At 36.9% G+C, this 17,958-nt stretch overlaps 1 protein-coding gene across 1 annotated transcript; it reads left to right on the top strand.

Annotated features, from left to right (window-relative positions):
• The first annotated feature begins 2,451 nt into the window (after positions 1 to 2,451).
• On the top strand, positions 2,452 to 7,972 carry LOC136675577 (glutamine synthetase-like). The gene is made up of 8 exons (XM_066652199.1): positions 2,452 to 2,534; positions 3,661 to 3,845; positions 4,932 to 5,066; positions 5,261 to 5,407; positions 5,680 to 5,707; positions 6,029 to 6,128; positions 6,507 to 6,706; positions 7,841 to 7,972. The coding sequence occupies exons 2-8, from the start codon at positions 3,680 to 3,682 to the stop codon at positions 7,950 to 7,952; spliced, it is 888 nt and encodes a 295-aa protein (XP_066508296.1). The 5' UTR covers positions 2,452 to 2,534; positions 3,661 to 3,679; the 3' UTR covers positions 7,953 to 7,972.
• Positions 7,973 to 17,958: the final 9,986 nt, after the last annotated feature.

The raw sequence follows: 17,958 nt of genomic DNA, 5'->3' as shown, positions 1-17,958 counted from the left end.
ACCTATGGACACTTTTTGAGTCTGTATTAGGACCGTGGGAGGAAACTGGAGCACCTGGAGGGAACCCACTCAGACACAGTGAGAACACACCAAACTCTTCATAGACCGTAGTCCTGGAGCTGTGTGACTGCGACACTACCTGCTGTGCCACCATGCCACCCCCCTCATCACATTTTTCTGAATAATTTTACAATTCACAATCAGCATAGGACATTGTTGGGATTCACCAAACTGAACAAACACTGCTGATCAAGCAGAAGGAACATTGAATGTTGTGGTTTAATAAAATGATTAATGTGCTGATATTTCTTTCCTCAGATACAGTGAGAAGCTGGGGAAGAGACACAGTTATCACATCAGAGCCTACGACCCTAAAGGAGAGTGTGGATAATGCTTGGCGTCTGGCCGCATCAGTACCCCCAACATCCACAAGTTCTCTGCCGGTGTGGCCAACCACGGTGCTAGCATCCGCATCCCTCGCTCTGTGGGCCAGGAGAAGAAAGGATACTTCGAGGACCATCTTCCGTCCGCCAACTGCGACCCTTACGCTGTCACTCAGGTGCTGATACGCACATGTCTGCTGAATGAAGAGGGAGAGGAACCTGTGGACTGTTAAAACTCGCACTTTGAATCTGTCTTTCACTTCTGTCGTTGTCTGGACTGAACCTCCTTATTTCCCTCCTTCTTTCATTATCTTAACTGGCTTGGGTTAGATTAAATACTGTATATTATGTTGGTAACAATTTATAATACAGCCAGTGTTTTGAAGTGTAATTTTATGGTATTTACAATATATTTCCTGCACATTTGGGGTGTACTTTCCTGGTACTTAATGTATAATTTCCAGCATTTTAAAGTTTTATCTCATTTAATAGTGTGTCTTCCTGGTACTGAAAGTGTAACTGTATTAAATTACAAATTAAATTACATCTATCTTTAATCATAAAATAACGAGACATGCAGGGATTCATTTAAAAAACTATTCATTGATTACACAGAAACAAGACTAAACACTAAATAAGACTGTTAACAAGACTAAACACCACACACACACACACACACACTAACACTAAGCACCATCACAAACACAGATTATTGTTAGATCATGAAACAACACTGCTTCCTAAACCTTACATTTAATCACATTGTATTCTTTGGTTATCTGTCACGTCATAATTTGCGTAATCAGTGACTGTTGTCCCAATGCTTTACCATTATTTCCAAACCCAGATTTAACCTATATTTTTAAAAAGGAACAATCACAGGCCCAGGACAGGCCTTGAAATCCCCCCCCCCCTTGTTCTAGAAACTATTCCTCCACTCCCAGTGTCTCTTAGCCTTGGGTGAGGCTTCTCACCACACAACCTGCTACTTACAGCAGGCTCACACACCATCCTCAGAGCAGCACACACACACATATTACATCACAATTACATCTATAATTTTCTCTTTAAATGAGGTATAGGGCATATATGGAGTGTGTGTATATGTTCATAAAAAATGTATGGGTGTGTATATGGATATAAGGTATATGTGTGTATTAAGAGTACAGAATGTATGTAAGTGTTTAAATAGATTACTTATTAATTAAACTCCCACAGGAGGTTAATCTCAATAAATATACAGACACTATGTTTCCATTTGCTCCCTGTAGAGAATTTTATTAAATGCAACTATGTCCAAAATCCAAATGTTCTCAAGTTTAATTAAATCTGAAAGCACAATCTGAGCACAAAACAATATGTTGAAATGTAAAAACCCACTTGTGTTTCAGAGTCAGGCAAAATTGATCTTTAATTAAATTATATTTCATCCCTGTTTATCATTATTCCTGTTTTTATTCAGTAAAAAAAAAAAAAAAAATCTTTTCAACTGTAAACCACTTGTGAACAGCCTGTGACTCTTCAATAGAACCGGTATGCACTTTTTCACTTTATTTAATTGTTATACTATTATCTTGCACTATTGTTTACACTGCCTTGTACATCCAGTGTCCTACCTCCTTCTATTACGATTATCTTGCACTATTGTTTACACTTGTACATCCATTATCCTACCTCCAAATCAAGTTATTGTCTTCAGTCAGCGTCCCATTGTCTCATGTATGTCTATCAGTGAGCTGCTTGTATCGTATGTCCTGCACTTGTCTTCTGTTTGTTCACTTTCATATATTTAGTATATATTTATATATATATGTACTTAGTTTAGTTGAATTTAGTCTATTTTTGTTAAATGCTACTGCAGCTTGGAGAGGAGAGTAACGTAATTTCAATCCTTTGTATGTCCTGTACATATGCAGAATTGACAATAAAACTTGACTTGACTTGACTTGACTTCACCAATGAGGGTTGTGTGCATGTATTAGGCCACACCCTCTGGTCTAACAGAGCACATCATTGTTCCAGTAATAATATAAATCAGTGAATTTCTCATCTTAGCTCAGAGGATGAAGCAGCATTAAACACCAAATTAACTTGAACAAATCTGGACCCGTCAGTCCTGCTTTCATTCTTCTAGTTCTCACTGCTCTCCAGGTACAGTTTCAGTGTTCTTTTTATTTCTCTTAAAATTCCTTCTTTTTTGTCATTCATTTTTTGTGCATGTAATGTTTATTGATGGTATGTGCCTTTCTCTTCTAATGCAAACTATTTTCAGCCTTAAAGATACATTTCAATGATTTTCCTTCATGTTGCATCGTCATGATTTTGTTGAAAATTCAATGCAGCTGAGTATTTAACAAATTAACTTAAAGCGCAGCAACTTGCCTTGACCTGCTGATACCTAGAAGAGCTGAGATCCAGTCATTTGAACAATGTGACCAATTATTTTACTAGAACCAAATAAGTGCCTTGTTTTCCTTGTTTATTTAATGCTTTCCACATTTTTGAAAAGGGGACTACTCACAATATAACTAACAAATTCGAGGCATAATTTATCAACAATAACATTTAGTATCAAATAATTTTGAGGTAATGCCCTTAAAAATAAAGCCAAAAGTGCAATATTTAGCCTCATAATATGAACATCACGTCCTCGTGTCATCTATAGGTGATAGAATGCAATTGCAGCACAATTTAAGGGTGAACAGGAAATCTAAATAATATCCAAATAATACATTTTATTCTAGGTTGTTCCCTTGCTGTTTTGTGTTAATATTCTTGCAGAGAGATGTTAGACCAACAGCCAAGAACAAACTCTAATCTCTTCTCATTATAATTTCTTTCAAAACATAATAATGACAGGAACCTGAATTTCACACATTTTTTGTTTCCCAGTAGTTTTTATCGTTGGATACAAGGCAGGATCACACCCAACACAGGGTGCCAGTCCAGCACAGGGCCATACACTCACATATTCACTCACACCCTCACAGCAGTAAACATTTTTGCATGGACAATTCACCTACTAGTGTGTGATTTTGGATAGTGGGAGGAAACTGGAGCATGTAGATGACACACAAGCAATACAGTTAACAGTCACCTGAGAGGGGCTCAAACCCACAAACCCAGGACCCTGTTGCGCCACCGTGCAGCTCATGTGCCACCCTGCATGAGTTAGATAGATTGCACTTATATAATAGGTACATGCAAAATTTATTTGCAGTGAATCAGCTCTTTCATAATCTGTTTCTGTCTCACCATTTCTGTCTTTCCCTCTTAGGTGTTACATAGTAATAAACATGGCGAGGTCGGCCAGTTCCCAGTTGAATAAACTGGTCAAGCGCTGGTATATGGAGCTTTCTCAAGGGGATAAAGTCCAGGCCATGTACATCTGGATTGATGGAACAGGAGAAGGGCTGAGATGTAAGACCAGAACCCTGGACTCTGAGCCAAAAAGCATTGATGGTAAGGAGGTTTGCTTTGCTTAAATATGAAGACGCGGGGTGCATGTCTTACTAGCTATCACCTCTCTCTCTTTGTCTCTCTCTCTCTCTCTCTCACACACACACACACACACACACACACACACAAGGAATGCATATTATTGAAACTGTTGCAATTTTATGCTTTCTAGTAGATGCTAAACTATTGACACCCTGCACTGGTACTGGATGCAGTGACCTCTCCATTTATATTTTTATCTGTATACCTCTTTCTGACTATATTACCCTTCATAGTGAGTAGTATAATATGTTAAATACACTCATTGACCAGCTGTCAAATCATGATGGAGAGTGGTTTGCCACTCTGTGAAAGATCTTACGAGTAAATTGTGAAACAACCGCATGTCACAAGTTGTGTGTGATTTGCATATATGTAAAGGTACCGTTAATGCTGAACAATATATCCAGAGTTTGGAGCAATATGCTGCCATTGAGAAAACAAGGCAACATTTTCTGGGAAGGCCTTGTTTATTTCAGTAAGATGAGGCCAATCCACATTCTGCATGGGTTACCACAGCAGGGCCCTTTAGTAAGGAGTCCAGGAGCAAAACCAGTCCAGACCTGTCACCCACAGAAAACAATTTGTGCTTTGTGAAAAAAAACAATACAAAAAAAAAAAAAAAACTTTTTATAATGGAGACCGGAACTAATGCAACACGGTGGTAAACATGCCTGTGTCCCATATTTTGAATTGTGTTGGTGGCATCAAATTAATCATGGGCAAGTATTTTTCCCAAAAATTTCCATTAAATATAAGGTTTAAAGGCAATGTTCACAATTGTAATCCAATGCAATTTTTATAAAATTCAGAGAATATTTGTATCTCTCCATTCTGTTTGTGCTGGAGAGACCTCTTAACATTGAAAAGCATTAAAAGAGATGAGGATGTTGCTCCATAGGTGGGTCACACTGACTTAATTGTTACTTAAGGTGGAACTGAGTTTATTTTGGAAGAGAATTTGAAAAAGGTGCTGTAAGTCACTGAATATCGCCTATAGACCAGTTTGACTTTGATTAACTTCTACCCTTTACACCCCTCCTTGTCTAGAACTCCCAGAATGGAATGTCTTCGACAAAAAAGAAATGTACCTGACTCCCTCTGCCATGTTCAGAGACCCTTTCCGCAAAGACCCCAACAAACTAGTCCTGTGTGAAGTGCTAAAATACAACCGCAAACCTGCAGGTAAATAAGAACATGATTTTTCTGAATATGCAACTTGCCATGCTTTGAGCTTGCACACACGAGCACAGTCGTGAGCAAAACTCTGATATTTCAGTACTGACTGCTAACACTAGGATCAGGAATATCACAGTGAAAGTATTATAGGTTTGGGTTTAAATATTGTTCATTCCCTTCCCTCCTCTCCTTCTGATCAGAAAACAATCATTGTTTAACGTGTAATAAGCTATTGAAGATGGTGGCGGGCCAGAGCACTTGGTTCAGGATGAAGCAGGAGTACACCATCCTGGGCACAGACGGACATCCGTTTGGGTGGCCCTCCAATGGCTTTCCTGGACCACAAGGTCAGAATCACTGCATATTCATGTGTTTTAGTAGGACTTCATATTCTGCTCTACTGCTGTTGCACCCTGTGTTAATTTAGGTGTAGGGTGTGGGCACTGGGGATTCTGAGTGTTTCTAAGTACAATGGCCTTTGCAGTTGTGTTGGTGACTCAGAATTGTGATGTCTGTTATGGACCATGTCATCGTATCTCAGCCCGACCCTCCAGGATTACATAATCTGGGTGGAGAGTATGTGAAAGCAGGGATTTCTTTTCTTCCCCTTATTTAAAAGGACCATCACATTGTCTTATTGAGTTTGAGGCTTCGATTTAGTATCTGATACTTAATAAGACAATATACTTAAAATGTTCTCTTTTAAATTGGCAGTAAATGTTATGATGTTGAATAGGGTTAATATTGCAGCCCAAGCCAAATGTTCAGCTTACTTTTCATTATTAAAGTTATTCAGCTCTGTCTACATCAGCTGTTTTTGATCTTAATGCAGGCCAATCTTTAAACTGTTGTCATTTTTGTCTTTTTGTATTCCAGCACACTTTAAAATCACAATCCCTAGCAGCATAATCACACTTACAGCAGTTTAGCCAAGTCCTGAATCCCTGTGTAACTGTACTGTTCCCCCCTAAAGCATATGGCAGAGACATCGTAGAAGCCCACTATCAAGCGTGTCTGTACGCTGGAGTGAAGATCTCAGGCACAAATGCAGAGTCCATGCCTGCTCAGGTACAGACCACCAGCTGAACTCACTAGAAAACATTAATCAATAAATCAGTTAATGAAGAGAAGAGCTGTAAGACCTCAGCTGATTGTCATTATTTAGTTCAGCTGCAGGTGTGTACTAAGTGGTTACAAAACTGATCACTAGTTTAGTAAAGTCACCTTAAAATAGTCCTGATAGATGTTTAATTTTACAAGAACATTGCAAGATTATTTAGTCTATTTCTGGACAATTTTACTTATTTAAAATATTTTTATTCAGAGAAAGTTCTCACAGCAATATTTTAATAACGTTTTGAATACTGACTAGACTGCACACATCACTTGGTAAGAATAGTTTAGCAGGGCATGAGTTCAGTGCTCGTCTGCTGCTCTTTCTCTCAGTGGGAGTTCCAGGTGGGACCCTGTGTGGGGATCGAGATGGGAGATCACCTGTGGGTGGCTCGATTCATCCTCCAGCGAGTGTGTGAAGACTTTGGCGTCGTGGCTTCGTTTGACCCCAAACCAGTCACTGGAAACTGGAACGGAGGCAGATGCCACACAAACTTCAGCACTAAGGAGATGCGGGAAGAAGGAGGAGTCAAGTAAGTGAACAGTATTCATCTCTAAAGTGGGTGTATGGGGCTGAGGTCATTTATCCATCAGTGGATCATTACAGGAAGAAACATTAATTTCTTGGACTGCTTTCTAACACACTCCCAAAATCAAATATACTATCCTTTGCAGAAATAAAAGTGTACTTAAAATATGTTATTTTGGAACCACTAACGTGTACTAAATCACTATTAATAAGTATTTTAAATTTTATTAAATTATACTTAATATATACTGAGTGTACTAGTCATATGTTTTTGGCTACCCTTTTAATACAATTTAAGTATATTTATAGGGGTAGTAGTTTAAGTTTAAGTCATATATCATACACTTCGAATGTACAAATATTCTAATTTGTAAAATTATTTTGTCATTTTCCATTTGTCTGTCCACCAACTGCAAGCATTACGCTGTTACTCAGGTGCTGATACGCACATGTCTGCTGAAAATAGAGGGAGAGGAACCTGTTGACTGTTAAATCTCTTATTTTCACTTCTGTTGTTGTCTGGACTGAACCTTCATTTTCACCCCCCTTTCATTTTCTTAACCTGCTTGTATTAGATTAATACTGTATATTATTTTTACCTTGAGGGGTTCTAACCATGCATTTTATACCGGTATACACTAGAAAATCACTGGGTTAGGAAACTACAATCTACAAATATACAAGTTTCACATTTTGAGTGGAATTACTGAAATAAATCCACTTTTTCATGATATTCTAATTTTATGACCAGCACCTGTGTATATACATATATAAAATTGTTTTTTAATATTTCTTTTTGCCCTCAATCGGTTATTTTGTGAAGGAAATCTCTGGTGAGTTTAGATACTTGCTAAATAAATGTTTATGTGGCAATATTTATGTTGAAAGACATTTAAATTGTGAAAGTGAAAAAGGAAAAGGTCTAGAGCATATGCCGTGTGTATACATGTTTAGTTGTTAGCTGGTTGTTAGCGGGCCTATAAGTGTCCTTGCCTGGATTAGCATTGTGGCTAAGAGCGCTAATATACAGATTTAAGGCTTATATACTGTCAAGTATTGATACATTGTTTATTTCCAGTTGAATATGCTTGAAGTATATCATTACTAAACAAAGTGCTGCATCATGCATGTTTTACAGAAAATTAACGGACTCCCAAAGATCCAAGATGTCGAGCCAAAAGCTAACTCCCAGTGAGCTGTGCAGGTGTCATCAGATGCGCTGTGCAGGAGAGAGAGACAGAAAGAGATAAGATAAGAGAGACACTTGAAAAAACACATGCACATGAAGATTGTCTGCCTGTGTAGTGAAGATTTGAACAAACTTTCTTATACAAACAGACGAGAAAGAAAATTTAAATGGAAAAACTTGTCCACAGTAAAAGAAAATGTGAAATGTTTCTATTGTAGTTGTTTATGCATATTGTTTTTGTTGCTCTAATATATGGAGGACCAAACCTGACAAACTAAATTAAAGTAAATAATAAATGAATATAAGACTCAATTTCCTCCATAATAATAAGTATAAAAACAAATTTGAAAATGATAAATAAAACCTTACATAAATTAAAACGTCTGTTCACCAACATGTGTATTTAATTTACTTTCTCTCTCTACTGACTCATTAATTTTTCATTTTGTTATATATTTACTGTTATAAAATCTTTATTATTTTTTCTCTTGTTTTATTAATGTTATTATTTATTCTTATATTTTTATAAATATTTATATATTTTTTAATTATTCATTTTCTTTTGTTTTTTCCTTGCTCTTATATGATAATAAGGGGGCTGTTCATCAATGATGTCATGGAGTCTAAACATCCTTATTGGATGCCATAGATCACCTGTACATGTCTTGCTCCATCAGTGGTATTCTGCAGTAAAGTAATGGCAGCCTTGATATACCCATAGCACAACTCGATGGACTGACCGTGTGCAGGAGAGACAACTCTCTCCCTTCGGTTATTCTGCTCACAGAAATGGAAATGCTGGAGACATGTCTCTCTCTATGTAGCTTCTCTGCTCCAGGGATGGAGCTGTATGAGAAACTGCTCTCACTGCTCTCCGCACGGCAGCTGCAAATTTTATACTCTTAAATTTTTTTCTTTCTTTAATTTCAGTTTAATTATTTTTTTTCCTCCCATTTATTTCTTCCGTATTTCCTCCATATTTGCAAGGTCTGTATTTTGTACTGAGATACAAACAATCAGTGGAGGGTCATATCATTCTGTTAATAAATACACATCTCATCTGTAACACTTTGCATCCTGGTCTTGCATTTGTGTCTAACCTCTCCTCAGTGAACATGGTGTAGTATTGATACTGGTCAATACAAACCTTTTAAACAAATATTCCTAATCTTAAGGTTGAGGTATTCTGCTTAAATTTAACCTATTCTGAATGCATTTGTTGGCCACATATGAATGAGTCTTGGAAATGGGACAGCATAATCACACTCCTATGATGTAGTCAACCTATAAATGCGTTCTTCAAAGTATGCAGTCCCTGATTTGAACTGGCATCCCCTCTCAAATCAGTCACAGATTACATTTCTAGCTTTCTAAATGTGTTCAAAGACTTGCCCACCAATTATGTTTTGCAAGACCCCCCAGTAAACAGGACCATTAAACAGAGAATTACAGTAGTCCAGTCTACTTGAAATAAAAGCTGTTTTCATCACTTTACTAATGAATGGTTTTAAAATTTTAATCAGAATCTAAAATTACACTCTGGCTGGATATTTATCCTTTGCACTGCTGATTCAGATCTGCTGGTCTTTTGGAGAGGGCATCTTGTTTGGCTTTGGGGCCAACTAAGAGATTTCTGTCTTATCCTCATTTGTTTAAAAAAATGTTGCTCATCCATTAATTCCAGATAGGCAGGTAGTCAGGGAGCAAAGAGCATGTATTTTATTCGGCTCAATGGTAACATATAGCTAGGTATCATCTGCAAAGCTCTGGAAATTAATGTTGGATTCTCTGTTTATATTCCCCAGTGGTAGCATATATAATGAAAAAAGCAGGGGACCAAGACAGCTTTCATGTGCAACACTGCATGATCTTCGTCATCATATCATCACCTTTTCCACTTATCCATTTTAGGGTCGCGGTGGCAACAGGGCAAGCAAAGAAGCCCACTGTCCCCCACAACTTCCACCAGCTCCTCCTTGGGGATTCCAAATTGTTCCCAGACCAGCCGGAAGATATAATACTTCCAGCGTGTCCTGGGTCTACCCGGGGGCCTCCTTCCTGTTGGATATGCCTGGTATACCTAGAGTGGGAGGTGTCTAGGAGGCATCCATCAGATGCCCGAAATACATGATATGTTGTATTTTTTGGATATGTGATCACTGAGGCTGATATCAAATTGTCTCTCAGTGATGTATGTTTGAAACCAGTTAAGGACACATCCAGATAGACCAAGCCAGTTTTGTAATTGATTGATTAAAATTATGTGATCAATAGTGTCAAAGGCCGCACTGAAATCTAGAGCAATCAGAACTGAGACCTTGTTTGCAGTGGCACTTAATCTAAGATTATTGACTATTTTGATTAAGGCAGTCTTGTGATTTGATATAAAACCTGACTGGAGTCTCTCCAAGATACCATTTATATTTAAAAAGCTATTTAACTTTTTTTAGTATCTTACTTGTGAAAGGTAAGTTTGATATAGTCTTGTAATTACTGACCATGCTATAGTATAGATTCTGCTTCTTTAATAGTGGTTTGAGCACAGCAGTTGTAAAAACGCATTACAATAGAGACACTATTAAGAAAGTTTTTAAAATCTTTAGTGGGGACAGGGTCATGGAAGCAAGTTGATTGTTTGCTCACATGGGTTACTGCAATTTCTGACAATACTAGCTCTAATAGTTTTATTTTATTGTTAAAGAAATGTGCATTCTTCACACTTTGAGGCTGATGCTAAGCTAGAAATGTCACAGATTGGACCAGGCTTTAATAACCAGTTGAAAACAGATCCCTGGTATTACAATCTCTTAAGTTCTTGGGTGTGATATGTTTTTTATCTTAACCAGTGCAACGCTGTCCAATATGCTACTTAGGTTACTGTTAAATGCATCAACCACTTCATTTAATGAATGAAATCTATATAGTTTACAAGTTCTGAAAATAATTGTTGAGCTGAGGCATCTAAGTGATATTTTTTGAGTAATAACTTCAATTTTTTTAGTAGATGTGCTTAGCAAAGCCTCGAAGAGCACACAGTAATGGTCAGAAGCCATAATGTCGGCCACTGAAACATTGTTGATGACTATCCCATGTGAGATTACTAGGTCAAGTGTATATCCTAGTTTATGTGTGACCTCAGTGACATATTGTGCTAATCCTAGGCTATCTAAAATATTTAGAAACGTCATAGCCATTGAGTCAGTGCTGTTATTAAAGTTTTTTATAGTTGTTAACAAGCGTTTACCATTCGTACAGTTGTAAAGACTTTTAATGCACCAAGTCTATCATGAACAATTTTTTCGTTTACCATTCAGTAAATATTACAGTTTTTTACAACTGATAACAAATGTTTACCAATACCTAAGATACCTTTTCTAAACTCTTAACACAGCAATACAACTACATCACACAAGTCACCAAATAGTTCATTTTCTGCTCAAAACCACATTTTGTTCATTAAGTGCCAAGTCTAGCCTTCAATATTCAAGCTAAACTTTCTCTACATTCACTAACCTAACTCTATCAAAACATGGCAAACCTACCACAATATTGAGTCATTCTTTCAAAACACTGGCACATCACAGCAAAATAACTCTCAAAATTTTACCAGTTAATGGCATTACAGAAACAGTATAACTTTCCATGTTTCAGTTCTACCAGCAAATAAAGGACATCAACTGTCTTTTTCCTTTAGTGTCAAATGTGTGCATTTTTGGTAACATACTATCTATAGGCAAATGACTAATATTTACTCTATGGTAGACAAAAAAGAGTTCATGACAGACATAGTGCAATAAAAGTGTTTATAACTGTACACTCTCAGGGAAAAAATACACTGTACAGGTACATCATTGTCACTAAAGGTACAAACAGTGTAAATGTACCATTACAGGTACAACAGTGGTTTTAGAGTTCAGTTGTGTTCCTTAAAGTTACATTACATTCTCTTCTCCAGAAGGAGAGGTGAATATTTGTAAAATTTTATTATAGAACTGTGTAAAATAAATGAACAATCATGGATATGGATTGGGGCATATGAAATCAACACAACTTTAAAATCTGCAATTATAAAAAACTGTGATACAATTATGTAATTATGTTCCCTAACTAAAGATGTGGGATATGTACCATTGAGGGCACCACCACAGAGAGAGAAAAATTTACCACCACATGGTCGTGAAATTTTTACCAGTAATCAACAAAAAAAATCAACATACATAGCATTTTAGAAACATGTTAATTTACTGCATATTTTGTAAAAAATAAATGAATTGTGCTAATGGGTTTTGAAAATGTGACTACAGATTGGAGAAAGTGCTGTTAGCAATTGTAACAAACTGTAATATGGATATTCACATCTCCAACGAGAATTATATGGTCATACCTGGTCCGAATAATGAACAGAGAATTCAGGGAGATGATGAGGGTGTCTTGGGTGGTCTGTAAAATGTTAAAATAATCACATCCACCTCTGACTTAAATACAATAGTCAAATGCTCAAAGGACGAATATTTTCTTAAATCAATATTGTTGCATCCAAACTGCTCGGCGAAGATAGCTGCTATTCCACCCCCTCTTTTGTGTGGTCTTGCTGATTGAAAAAAAACCTTAAAATTGTGAGGGCACGAATAAAATCATTAATTAAAAGACTCTTGTTTGTGAATGATCTTGTATTCAAAAGTGCCATCTTAAGCTTTTGAAACAGGTGTTGTCTGTATCTGTAAATAGAAGCCTGTTTTTATTAATAGGCTTCAGTTAAAAATAAAATGTATTTTATAACATACTGCCAACATAATATTTTGGTGATTTGAACACAGTGCTCTAAATCAGATCTGTCCTGATCTTATTTCACTAATATTTACACCATTCATTGTTATGTGTAGCTCTCCCGGAGTAAAATTTCGATGGCCCCAGCACCATAACCTGTACACTGAGAAAGCCTTGTAGTTTTTATGTCAAATCAAATTACATTTTAAATTAATGTCATTATATTTCAACAAGACTTATAAATAATTATAAATAACTAATGTCCTTTTCTCATTTCAAGTAAAATGTACAAATAAAACAATGATTTGGGAGGGGGGGCATATTTAAATAAATCCCTAATGATTTTTTTGTTTGAAGTTGACTTTATTGCTTTTAAATTAACCAGCAATCTGATTGGCTTTTATTGTTGGAGGGCCTTGATTTTTGCACATTGTACTTGATACAAGACTTCAGCTGCTCCACAGTCCATGGTGGTTGTTGCCTGTTGCCATACTCTGTGTCTACAAAGCCATGTTTTTGTAGCATGTATAGAAAGAGGTCTGGCATTTTTTTGTATATATATATATATATATATATATATATATATATATATATATATATATATGTGTGTGTGTTAATATGTTTAACCAATACATTTAATATATTAACCACCAACAGAGTGTGTTATTTATACATTAATTATAATGTGGCATACTTAACATGTGAAATGACTAAACTCATATTCTCAGGTCTCAGCTTATTTACTTTGCTATTTTCTATAAGTTCTCTGACACTTTCAGTGTTAGACCAAAAAACAAAAGAGGTCACTATTGCCCATACTATCTATGTGTTACAAATGATTATTAATGTCTTTTAAGATGTTTACCACCTAATTAATAACCATGTAATAAAAAAGTTTGTATGCCATTTATACACCATCTTAAATGCACTCTAATTTTAAAGTGGTACTGTTTCTATCTTGCTCAGAATTCACCACTATCCTGTTCAGGATGAAGCAGTTACAGACAATCAATCAAGCTAAACGCCAGCTTTTTTGCAAGGCAGTGCATTCTTGCTGTCCTTCACTACTGCAGCCAACATATCATTAGCTCTGAAAGTTGATGGCCTTGAACACTTACATAAAATATGTTTTCCTTGTCTGTTTTGATATATTGAAAGACACTTATAAATAAATTTTTATTGTTATTTATTTATTTATTTTTTATTTTATAACATTGACTAGGTTTTTAAGCTTTGATGTAAATTCCAGATCTATAACCTCAGCTCAATCCCCAGTATGTGCTGATAAACCTGGAAAATGGATTCTGAACTGCACTTTCCTGGAAAATAATTTCTTAAAAATATTCTGGAGGTTGCATTCTGAAGGTTATATTGTGATTTCAGTTCAGCCAAATTGCTGTATTATTTTTAAGCCACATCTAAAACCTATAATCCATCTCAAGGTTATAATCAATATGCTTAGTTTTAGCCTTTGTCATTGGTTAAGCCTCAGAGATAAGGTGGCTCTCCCAGTGCAGTAGTAATATATTTGTTTTATAAGGAACGTGTTGAGTGTTTTAAAAGGTTATCAAGCTGAATTTGCCAATGCTAATCCAGTCACACACCTAGCAATAAACTAGCATGCTATCATCATGCTCTTGATGCATGCTACATTCCTCTAAGAGAGAGCTTTCTCTTTGGACAAACAGAGGCCTGTGAATACACAAATTTAGTCCAGGATTAGACTGAACTTTATCATAGCATGATAATGTATCAGCTAGCAAGATTAGCTCCTTTGATTTTAGCATTCCAAAAAAAAAACCCAAAACATTTGTGTAGATTGCATATAAACTCCTCAAGTGATCATTATGACAAGTTAGAGGTTAATGACAGCTAGAGGTTATTATATTAGCCTAAACCAATGTTTTTCAAACTTTTTAGGGAAATGACAACAAATAAGAACTTTAAAGCCTATATATAATTTTAATTTCAAAAGCATCTGATGAACTGATGAAGGAATAGAGAACGACCAACACAAACCACAGCAAAAGATGAGATACTGTCTCTAAGGGTGAACAGTGAGTGAACACAAGGTTTAAAACTCCAGCAGCCACTGCTATGTGTAATCAACACACCACACACCACGTCAGTGTCACTGCAGCACCTAGAATGATCCACCACCCAAAACATACCTGCTCTGTGGGGGTCCTGATAACTGAAGAAGGGTATGTAAGACTGCTGACTGATAGTGAAGGGCAGTAAATAGCCATAAAATGGCTAATAAGATATAAGGTGGGTTTAACATTACAGTTTTCTATGTTTCTGTAAGTGTTTCTCTTAAACGCTGCCTCTGGAGGATCTCTTTTATTCATAACTTAAAAAGCCAGAGCGTTCATAAATCATCAGATAAGGAGAAAACAGGGCAGGATCATCTGAGGACTAGTAAGAGGAACATGACCACACTTGAGCTGAACCGAAACAAATAAAGTATGTAATGAACTTGATGAACTTAGGGCAGAGGTACAGCTTTGCACACAACACAAAAACATCACCAAGTGTCTTCAGCTTAAAACAGAATTCCAGCACAGATTGAAAAGAGCTGCACAGCAATGTGCCTTCTTTATAGAAACGAGCATTAAAAAAAGCTCTCCAGCTCAGTGTTATTTACATTAGACCAGTCTGTTCTGTGGTGTAAGGGTTAAGTAACGTGACACGGGATGGGTTTTAAAGCCATTTTCAGGAAATAAGGCACATAGTTCGGCTTGGTCCTGGAATTTACCCTCTCACTTGGAATGGTGGAGTTTTAATAGATGTTTTTGTGTGAAAAATGGCCTTAAAAATTATTAAATAGATATAACTATTTGAAATGCACACTAAAGCTGCAGTCAGTATAGTGTAGATATATTGACAAAAATATTATTCTTGATCAGGAAATTTTATGCTGAAATCTAGTAGCATGTGTGGAAAAGAGTTGAAAGGGCCTACTTGTTTTTATCATATTTTATTAGTTTTTTCCCCTGTGGCATTAAGTGAGTTTACAAAAGAAAGTAATAATTAATTTCACATGACATGAATTTACATTTTACAAACATAAATGCTATTTATTTTATGGTGCTGATATTAGTAGGAGTCTGAACCTTATTTTTGTAGAATAATTTGTCTCTATTTCTGCCTAATTCAGTGATTGAGACAAATACAATTATGATGAGTGTTTAGCTGTCTAGAATGGAGCATTAAATCAAACTTAAAAAACGAGGACTTAACCAAACCCAATTCTACATTGATTTTGTTTGTATTTTAACCATTTAAATGGGTGGACTTCCATTTTATGAGTCACAGGCTAATAATCTTGTCCAGTCTGTGTTTTACATAACTAAATAACACACTCTTTATGTCCTTTTTTGGTCTTATCTTGCTTTTAAAAGAATTAATCAAGTCAGCATAGTCACTGTGTCATGAGATCAATCCTAATCACAGCCTTCAAAGGCAAAAAGAACAAGACAACAAAAAGGAGGGTCCACAAAAAAACAGACATCTCTTCCTGACCACACCAGAGAAAAGAACAGAGCTCAGTCGATCAGCTGTGCTATAATGCTGAGCGTGTGCTTTCTTTCCCTCCAGATCACGCACTTTTATCAGTCATGTTGTCTGCAGAGGCACGTAAACAAGAGCCGAGCCAGGTTTCTTAATATCTGGAGATCCTCCCAGGGCCATAAATGTGTTTTTTTCCGTCCCACTCCCAGATTGGAAGAGGTACAGGGAACATCCAAACTGAAACAGGACAAAAATATTTACCCTGTGTAATGGGGCTGGGTTAACAAGTTTGTCGCGGGACCTTTCACCTACATTCCCATGGTCTAACCGGTGAAAACTAACTCCTGCCTTCTGATTGGCTCCAGAAAACCTGCTCTGACCAATCACAAATTAGATCGGCTGTTGCTATCCTGCCCCTGGAAGAAGAGAAACAAGACCATGAGGAAATTGTTCTTTCTCTGAGCGTAATCACATCACATGCCCAGACACAACAGATCTGCTTTGTGTTTATAAGTTGGTGAAAACTCAGAAATTCAGTACAATTGAGATTTTCTCAGTAATGTGGTGCTTGTATAAAATTATATATAATTTCATACAGTAAAATAGATTTTTTTTCACATTCACACACACACACACACACACACACACACACACAATGTCACACTTTTTGAGCAAATAAACTCTTACAAATAAAATCTCTTTTCTCAGGAGCCTAAAACTTATGTACAGTGCTGTATGTGAAGTGAAGCCTTTCTTTCAGGTTGTTAAATCCACTGCAGTGCACATGAGGTTAAGATGTAAACACAGTGACTGAGGGTGGGGTTTGTTTTGGTGTGAAATGCTTAGAGAACCGGTGTCTGGTGGTGAATGGAACTTTAAAAAATGTAAAAAGCTTCTCTCAAAAATGGTATTACATGGAATGGGTAAAGCAGGTAAACCCTCGCTTGACCAACTATAACAGACTCTGCTCATGTGGGAATGCATAGATGTGCATTGCTGTGAGGATCTGATTCAGTTACATAAATACATTTTAGGGAGTGTCTACAAACATTTGGAATATTAGCATTAGCACCTGAAGCTGCATCCCACCCAGATCATCTCTTACTACTGGTCACAATTTTACTATGGATCTAATACGTCCCTGGTTCACTGCATCCTGTCTCAAAATAATAAATGTAATGATGAATAGCTCCAGTGTGGCGTCACTGAAGCTGAATTTTGGACAAACAGTGCCACAATGTGGACCTTCTCTTCATGAATCATGCAGAAAGAAGCCCTTCAGGGCCTCTGACCCACTTATCCAATCCATTCTGTATCACAAACAGGGTCTAAATCAGCTCAGAGTGAGCTGCATCACGTGCAGAAATGTCCCTGCGTTTAGTTTACAATATGCTAATTTGTCTCGTTATGTAATTATTTAAGGCCATGAGGGCAGCAATGTCCTTGGCCATGTGAGAGAGAATCATTAGTAACTGCCTCACAAGCATCAGAATGTTGCACTAAATGGCATCAAATATGGTCTGTTGTCACTTAATAGTGATTTAACCTGAATTTTATTGGGAAATCCTCTTGAAGCACAACTGTACGTCAGCATCTAGACCTTGCAGTAACACACAGGCTTGAAGACCAGACCCTCGACACAAACAGGAGGTGGCAAGAGGCGGGAGGAATGCGGCGCTGTTGCCGTGGTAACCACCGGATTGTGCAGGCTGGACCGAGTTGGGTCTAGTATGGAGAGGAAAGAAGGGAAGGCACATGCAGGGTTATGCAACCAGAGGAAGGCAGGG

The sequence above is a fragment of the Hoplias malabaricus genome, chromosome X1, assembly GCF_029633855.1.
Source record: "Hoplias malabaricus isolate fHopMal1 chromosome X1, fHopMal1.hap1, whole genome shotgun sequence".
NCBI lineage: Eukaryota > Metazoa > Chordata > Actinopteri > Characiformes > Erythrinidae > Hoplias > Hoplias malabaricus.
This window is presented reverse-complemented; position numbering and strand designations above follow the sequence as displayed.

What these genes read in the sequence shown, in the direction of transcription:
- LOC136675577 (XM_066652199.1), top strand. Translation starts at nt 3,680, where the DNA reads ATGGCGAGGTCGGCCAGTTCCCAGTTGAATAAACTGGTCAAGCGCTGG. An exon ending in TGAGCCAAAAAGCATTGATG is followed by an intron (nt 3,846 to 4,931) that starts GTAAGGAGGTTT and finishes CTCCTTGTCTAG; the next exon opens with AACTCCCAGAATGGAATGTC. An exon ending in CAGAGTCCATGCCTGCTCAG is followed by an intron (nt 6,129 to 6,506) that starts GTACAGACCACC and finishes TCTTTCTCTCAG; the next exon opens with TGGGAGTTCCAGGTGGGACC.